At 37.9% G+C, this 8569-nt stretch overlaps 4 protein-coding genes across 4 annotated transcripts; 2 read left to right on the top strand and 2 right to left on the bottom strand. All coding sequences in view use genetic code 12, as the record gives it.

The window, feature by feature from the left end:
• On the top strand, positions 1-496 carry CANMA_004133 (uncharacterized protein; the record flags this gene model as incomplete). Its single annotated transcript, XM_051816378.1, has 1 exon — positions 1-496. A coding segment is annotated over one exon (496 nt), but the record flags the coding sequence as incomplete, so codon positions are not given.
• Positions 497-1277: 781 nt separating this feature from the next.
• Positions 1278-2405, bottom strand: BUB3 (Bub3p; the record flags this gene model as incomplete). The annotated part of the gene is made up of 1 exon (XM_051816377.1): positions 1278-2405. One exon carries the CDS (start codon positions 2403-2405, stop codon positions 1278-1280), a length of 1128 nt encoding a protein of 375 aa, XP_051670280.1.
• A 568-nt stretch (positions 2406-2973) lies between these two features.
• Positions 2974-4950, top strand: CANMA_004131 (uncharacterized protein; the record flags this gene model as incomplete). The annotated part of the gene is made up of 1 exon (XM_051816376.1): positions 2974-4950. One exon carries the CDS (start codon positions 2974-2976, stop codon positions 4948-4950), a length of 1977 nt encoding a protein of 658 aa, XP_051670279.1.
• A 152-nt stretch (positions 4951-5102) lies between these two features.
• MED14 (Med14p) lies at positions 5103-8384 on the bottom strand (the record flags this gene model as incomplete). The annotated part of the gene is made up of 1 exon (XM_051816375.1): positions 5103-8384. The coding sequence occupies one exon, from the start codon at positions 8382-8384 to the stop codon at positions 5103-5105; it is 3282 nt and encodes a 1093-aa protein (XP_051670278.1).
• Positions 8385-8569: the final 185 nt, after the last annotated feature.

The raw sequence follows: 8569 nt of genomic DNA, 5'->3' as shown, positions 1-8569 counted from the left end.
TGGTGATGGTTCAGCAGTCACAAAAGGTTACAAGGTTAACGATGACCTTTACTTTGATGATGGTTGTAAAATTCCGGACTTTGAATTTGATGTCAGTACTGTGAGCTCGGATGGCATTGGTATCTTTGGTGTTGGAAATGCTCAGGATGAAAACNTAGAAAAGAATATTGTTGAAGAAATATACAAAGAACTAGAATTGGACAATGTGGGGTGGTTTGATTGTGATCGTGTGTTCAAAACAGACCAGAATTTGACCTTTGACCTTGGCCCAATCAACATTTCCGTCCCACTTTCTAACTTTGTTTATAGATCATCTTGGAATCCAGATAAATGTGGCGTCTACATATATGATGACTCCAATGCAGGAGGTTTGGAAGGAATTGGGCTTCCTTTCCTCAGAGAGGTTTACTTTGTCAAGGATTTGGAAAAGAAAACCATTGGCATTGCACCGGTGAAGCACACTGACGATACCAATATCGTTGATTTTTGGTTCTGAATTTGATAGTGTATAATGTTCCGTAATTTTTCATAAAACAAGTTTGAATTTCCACCTTATTCATCACTTGTAGTTTTGGACGTCATAGGTTAATGTCACAAATGTCTGATGTGCCGTCTGAAGTGCTTTGTTTCTTTTCCTCTTTCTTTAGAAAACGGTTCTCGTAACGATATCAATACTTGTAACCATATACTAGAAAGGAGACTCGATTCGGTAACTTGCCCAGAAAATACCACCTTCCGTAAACTGTGAGCCGCCATGCTTAATCTATATATTAGTTCTGATTTTCCCTTCACTTTAATATTACACTGATTCCCTGTGCATGAATCTTTGGCACAATAATTTCATTTTTTGTTTCTGTTTTTGTGTTTTTTTACCCCATATCACTTGGTTTTTGTATGTTTTCGTTCCTGGAGGTACCAGATTCTAGAGACTTCGGGAGCCCCAAGTGGATTTTTGTATCCTGTTAGTTTAATTGTGCTACATTCTTAAGAAAAGGAAATGTTCAAAAAGCTGTCCTGGTTGTAGTTTGATCTCTCATCAGCCTCTTTAGCTCTGCCTTTTTTGATCTATTATTATCAGAGTGGCTATAATATTACTTAAAGGGATATTGTTGTCATGGTATTAATTGATCATACGTTGTATTTGTTTCTACTTAACTTCACACATCTGGTACTTATATCGTCGATTTAATTTAGATTCAAAACTTTCCAAACGATTGCAGTTTTAACTTACCAAAACGTTAAAAATTAAACAAACATGATTTCAGTTTTGGCAATGTCTAGTCTTTCAAGTGTCTCATGTAGACGCGGCTGGGTAGTCTGGAGTTTTCACTTTCAGATAAACGCCGCCTTCGCTTGTAATTATCATCACTCGTAGCCACTGCTATTAAATCATCAGTGTAACTAACGTCCATTTTTGCTATACTTTCAGTGGTTCTTTCTTCCAGTGGTAAACCATCAATCTCGTATGTTTCAAATTTAGGATATTGTCTCAAACGCTTCCTTTTGTTAATATCCCATAAACAAACATAGCCATCCGAGCCAGAAGTGAATAGATAATTGTTCCGACTAACGTTTTTCCTAAATGCTAAGGAATTTATGGGGTAGACTAAATCGGTTCCTGATTCTTTATCGAAATGTCGGTGACTCTTGAATACAAAGTTTTTCTCCTGCTGTACTTCGGGTGGCGAGTCTAGGTACTCGACGGACACTCTACCATCTATAGATGAGATTGCAAGCACATCTTGATTAGGCGATGCTTTAATATCGGTCACTTGATATTTTAATCCAACTTCTCTGGTTTCCAATGGAGTTGGAGTTGATGATGTCTCTAGTTTATTCAAGTCATAAATTTCCACCACATTTCCCGCTAACCCAAGAATCAAATACTTATCCGTTGACTCCATTGCCAAAACCTTCCTTCCATTTCTCCAACTGCTCAATGGTTTTTGCAATCGTTGATCCAAGAGCTGTAAATACCCTCTGAATGAGCTGGCTACAACGGAATTGTTTGCCCCTTGACATAAATGATTGATTCCATTTCGTACATCTTCGCCTTCAAATGTGTCGCCCATATTTTTGCCAAGTCTTACATTTTCAAAATCAACTTGTCTTACTGAGCCATCTAACAATCCCACAATTGGCGGTGCTTGGCTATTGGTATTGTTATTGGCGGGATATAATATACTCAATGGGGTATCAGCAACGCTCAATTCGCATATAGGCTCTCTGGGTAACGGTTCATGAGGATAGTTGATAAATGAATGGCAGTCGTATAAGAGCAAAGTATTACCCCAAGTACCTATCAATAATTGATACTGATTGTTTTTGGAGAACTTGATATCAGATATCAAGTCGAGATTCTTTCTCGTAGTCGTCAATTCAATAAACTCACTATTTGAATCCATATTGTTATGCACATTAAAAAAGGTCAATTGATACTTGTTTGTATTTATGGGTTGTACTCCTCAAATTCTCTCTCTTCATTTATCGGAGAGAAATGACATGACTTTCTTTCCCACATAGTGTCGTGTCTTTTATATGTCGTAAATGTTTTGCGACAAACATTTTTAGTAAACGACCACACACAAATAATTTACTTCATTAACGAAAGTGTCTGGTTTATCACTGTTTGTCTAAGTTTAAGAATGATTATTCTAGCCATAGCTATTCCTCTTTTGTTAAAAAGAAAGTAGTTGAGTATGGGCCAAATAGATCTTTCATTTGTATTGGGGAAGCTGGTTACACAATTACCACAATGAAAAATAAAAAATAATCAAATCGCCTAATTAGGAAATATACAAACAAAAACCTCAAAATCAATCTTTTAAATCTTTAAACAATCTGAATATGATGATGCTACTTGGCTTTGTAAAATCTACACGCATCAATTACTTTATAAGAGTTTACATAGTGATAACCTACACATACTAAGCGTACCTTATACACTCATCAACTACTGCAAAACACTATACGATGTCCGCTGCTTCGTCGCATTCGAGACACACTAGCTCAAGTTCGAATTACGACAATGACCATGATTATTCGGCTCCCGTAATTAAACCCAAGTTGGAGTCTATTGAAACATCATCTGCCTCGTCGAACAAATCTCCATCGGTTGCCGATATGCTACCACCTAGTAATCTTAGTGATATTGAATCCTTCGATGACAGGAAGGATAGCGAGTTACACGTAGTTAACAAGGACATGGAAAAACCACATGACAACGACACAACAATTGAGCAACCGTCACCATCACGGTCATCATCTAAGCAAAACAAGTCCGTTTCCCCAGCTCCCTCAGCGCAAGAAACAATGTTGAGTCGAGAGTATCAAACAGTTAGTGTTAAATTGTCACAATTACAAGATACATCGAGTCTCGAGAGTCTATTAGCCAAACCTGCCCATCAACAACCAGCAAACTTATCACGTGCACTGAACAGAGAATCTATGTTTAGTAACATTAGTCAGTACTCGGGACAACTTGAGCTGAGTGCGCAAGCGATACCAGTGGTTTTACAAAGATCTGACTCGACAAAAATCAAATATGTTAAAGACAAAAAGCTGACTGGTGTCGCTGGTGATGATCAAGAGGCGGCTACAGCTGAGAACAAATCAATAAATACAGTTGATCTGGTTGACACGAGCCAGATTTTGAACTTGGGAAAGAAGTCATCTAAGTCGTCCCAGACACCTGACGAAGACGAAGACGAGTCAGACTTTGATGAAAGTTCAATTTTGATGGGGAAAATTCCAACTACTACCGCAGCAAAAAACTTGCAATTAAACCCTGATAAGACGTTTGAAACGAATGTTGAAGGGGCAATTCCAGCACGATCACCAAGACGCCCTACATCAATGCTTCCTCCAGACACGACGTCGAAAGATGTTGTTGTTCCTGATCTTGGTGATAAAGCGGCAAGGAGAAGAACAATGCATATCACCGATGACTTGGATCAGTTAATGCAGGATGCATCGTCAATGTCTTCATTCAATTCAATGAAAATACGCAATGCACTGACGAGACCAGAACAAGAATTGGAAGTTGGTGGGGAAGAAATTGGTGAGAACTCGGCAGTTTTTGATACGACGGCACATTCTGATGATTCGGATGCTGAATCCCATGGTCCAGAAGTTCCTTCTCATAGGTATAGCACCGGTACATCATCAACCAAAATGACGCCATTATTGAATAAATTAGCAGTTGAAGACGACGAAGACTTTGATGAGGGAGAAGATCATAGTGGGCATGGAAATACCACTGGAAATGAATCGGATGTAATCACCATTGCTAAACGTGAGACCTCATTACCACCACGCCCATCGGAAGAAAATATACGCCGGGCAAGAGACGTATCGGCCAATATCCAGAAGCAACAACAAGAGCAACAAGAATCACAGCACCCCATAACTGGACAGGACCACTACTATGTCTCTGATGAAAATACTGGTCACGTTGGAGCTGCTGATGTTAATGATGATGACCAATACTACGACATTGATGAACCTATCCAGCATCCACCAAGAGGAAAATCTGTCAAAAGTTCAATCCGCAGGCCAGCAAGAAACATAACCAATACCGCTGTAAGCATGCCACCAGCAACTTCGGCCCCAGCACCAGGAACTACCACCGCGCAAAAAGAACAACCCCACTCGAAAAAGCACAAGAAGAAACACAAAGACAAGAAGGCCAAGTCAGCTCCAGCCAGAGGCAACGAACTTCGTCCCTTTAGTTACAAAACTCTAGTGTCGTTATTGGAAAGCATGAATGGAACCATCATTGGTGAAGAGTTCAATTCATTAAATATCCCCATCCGCGAAAAACAATTGATTGAGAAGATAATTGATAGTTTGTCGCGGTTGACTTCGGATATGATTTTGGACGAGGAGCGATATGATGTTGGGTTGAAGCGGCTTGAGAAAGCATTGAGAGTGCTTGAAGGGTTCAATTGAGATTAATACAAAGCAAGAACGAAGTAAAAGAATTTTACGTAGTACATACACAATAAACTATAAATACTGTATTATTTTTGTTTGCCTTATGACACTTGGTGTTGCTTTGGATATTCAATTTTAAAGTGTCCATCTTTTTCCATTTTCTCTCTTTATTTAGTTTCTTCAGCTACATATTGAATAAAACATTTAGTAATCCGGTCCATCATATCTTCAATCACATTACAACTAATCAAGAAATCATAATTCAATTTAATTAACAAATGGTTTTCTTGCAAATTGATAATTTCGTCATTCTCATTCCGTTCCAATTCAGATATGCTCTTGAACATCAATTCAAATAATCGTTTAAATTTAACATTTTTTGAATTCAAATTGTTCTTCAAGGACACTTTGATTAAATTCTTCTGCTGTTGGTCTTGGCCGCGTGAGCTCTTGTTGAATTTATTTTGTTTAAAGGATAACGAAATCAAGATTTTATCCTTTTGAATCTTGCGCGTGTTTTGTATCGTCGATGATAAATTAAACATAAATTGAATCAGATTGAGGTTTTTGAAAATGGCGTCAAAGTAAATCTTGTTTAATCCATTACTCAATTTTAAATCATCTTGGGATGCATGTTGCGGGCTGCTGGTGTTGTGGCCACCCTTTTCACGAAGCAATGTTTGAACTTGTTTGACAGCACGATAAATCGGATCAAAATTGGTAAGATATGTGATTATGCCGACGATATTCGTCGATCTAGTCTGTCGCAAATACTGATTCAAAAAGTGGATGATAATTTCAATTTCCCACGGTTTGGTCTCCACGGTACGTATCTGTATAGCATTTTGCGGTTGTTGTGGTAACTGAATCAATAATTTATCAATGGCCTCATTTACTTTAATCACCATACTATCCATTGAATTGTCCAAGATTTCGATATTGTGATCGTTCAACTGGTCAAGAATTTGAAGCAAATTGTTCAACTTGCTTAAATTATCAAAAATGGGACTCAAAAATCGTTGCTTTTGATGATCCCGATGTTCATTTATAATCAGATTCAAGTCGACAGACGTAGCAATTTCAAGATTTTGCTTTTGATGATCGATTTTAAGATTAAACTTGGCCAATTCGGGTGAGTTCTTAATGGATAGGTTTTTCAATTTTCCAAATAGATTCAAGTTCATCTTGTTGATATTGTCATCCTCATTGATCAATTGTACTTGTAAATAGAAATGCGATGAGGAGTTTTCAATCGGGATCAAGTTTGTGTTTTGCAATTTGATTATTGACTGGTAAATAATCACTTGGTTTTGGGACTCTTTTGAATTTACCAAACCAAGATCGACAAGTTCATTTCTAACCTGTTTTGCATCTTCGGTTTGCGCTTCATTCTCATTCTCATTCTCATGTTTCTGCTCATCGGCCAAGACATGGTCATATTCGATTCCATTAGCATGTAATTCATCCAAAATGACATGATTGATAATCTTTTTAAATGTAGATTTACCCAAGTTTTTAAAGAATTGGTAATCCAACGATGGATTAAAGACCAAATTTTGCAAATAGCTAACTACCCAATTGGCATCAACTGACTTGATTCGGGCCACCCACCATGCAGTAGTCGAAGTTAACCCGTTGATCATAACAATGAGAAACCAAGTTGAGGGCCAGTGCTTGCGGCGGTAAAATTGTACCGTTAAATGATCCTTGTTATTTGTTTTATCAATTGATTTCAACAAATTATAGATTTCTGCATCATTCAACTTGATGATACTATTGTGGATCCATTCAGTGGTGGACAAGTAATTGTTGACTTCCTTGGTGAAAGTTTCCAACATCAACTGATGTATTACTGCAACGACACCCTCAGCAAAACCAGTTTCAGTAACAAGTTGCTGCTGTTGCTGCTGTTGCTGCTGTTGTTTAGATAATGATAGGGGAGGCGAATTGATCCGTTTTAAAAGTCGGTTCTGTATTGGGCTTGGGTTTATGAAGTAGAACAACCCCGTCAATGGATTGATTGCCAATACGGCTGATTTCTTTGGTGATATGGAAAACATAATCTGGTGCGAATTTACCAACTCAATATTACCAGTTATCCTAGTCCGAAGAAGTTTAAATATAATCTTGATAATGCTGGCTGAATGCGAAATCATGAATGTGCTAAGGACGGACTCGATATTGACTCCCTCAACGGAATCACTCTCATATTCTGATGGCACCACCTCATTCAGTTCTTTTGGAATAGAGTCACCACCCTCCTCGGTCTCACCACTATCTCTATTTTGTACGGTTTTCCTCACAACATCATTGCTTTCATATTTCCCATTTCGGAACCATCTATAAGTCAATTTAAACCTTTGATCAATCCCAATTTCAATAAATGATTTCCAATTAGAATTTAGGAAATGCAGCGACCAATAATTGACTATAATCAACGAGCTTCCCATGGCATACTTGATTTGTAAATTATTTCTCCACTTCAATGTATGCAACAAACCACGAATCTGTTTCGAAACAAGATACAATTTAAAAGAAATGGAATACTTGTGCAACAACTCATACAAGCCCTGTAATCCCAGAACGTTCAAGACTTGATTGGCAATTTTCTCCAATTTGACATACGATTGTGTCGGTAGTCTAGTAACAATCCTATCGCTTTCACTATCGCCAAAAGTAACCAAAGTTTCATTGCGATCAATTCCAAATAAAAATTTAAAATCAATCATGTAGAATGGGTTATCACTGTTTAAATCGTCATTAGCCATGGTAACACTAACTTGGAATTCCTTAGCCACGTCAATATAAGTACGTCCATCTTTTATTTCAAATTCAAATTGGGATGGAACGTCAATCAAGGCAAACTTAGTCATTAATGCCAAATTCAAATCCTGCAACACTTCCAATACTTTACGTGAACTAATTTTCGGTTGTTGTAAATAATTATGCGATGGTAAAACGGGTCTCTTTTTATAAAACACTTCCAAGGCAGTTTCAATGTCAAAATTGGGCAACTTGGCCCCTCCAAATCCACTCAACCCGGCTAATTCATGCATTAGATGATCAAAGTGGAATTCTTGTAATCGGAACCAGTTTAACAAATCAATAAATCTCGATACATCTTGTGATACACTGGCCCATTTGATCAAAGTATATACCTTGAGGAGATCCTGTCGTAATGCCACAATTATATCAAGAAAGTACTTTTTCCGCTTCACGTCCGACTCTTCATCGACACTAGTCGACAAGTTCTCTACTGCCGTTGTCAACTGTTTGTATGCTTCTTGGGCGTAGAATTTGAGGATATTGGATAAGGGGATTAGATTGGCGGTAATGTGGGGGATACTAGGTAGTTGCTGCTGCTGGTGGTCGTGTTTCGATATGGCGACTGCGTCCGCCTTTCCATTCTTGGCTACTTCTTCTATATTTCCATTCTGTGGTTCTCCCATTGTGGACCATTTAGGTTGTGATTGATGTGTAGTATATTTTGGTTGTACTGTATTTGATAGCCGTTATTTAGAGAGTTTGATCTTGGTGGCTGGTGGCTTGGTAAATCTATGCAAATAAATAAATAAAATAAAAGTAATACAACAAAGCTATAGCTTAGGGAATAGTATAAATGAATGTGATGAAG

The sequence above is a fragment of the Candida margitis genome (genome assembly GCF_024628925.1).
Source record: "Candida margitis strain CBS 14175 chromosome Unknown scaffold76, whole genome shotgun sequence".
NCBI lineage: Eukaryota > Fungi > Ascomycota > Pichiomycetes > Serinales > Debaryomycetaceae > Lodderomyces > Lodderomyces margitis.
This window is presented reverse-complemented; position numbering and strand designations above follow the sequence as displayed.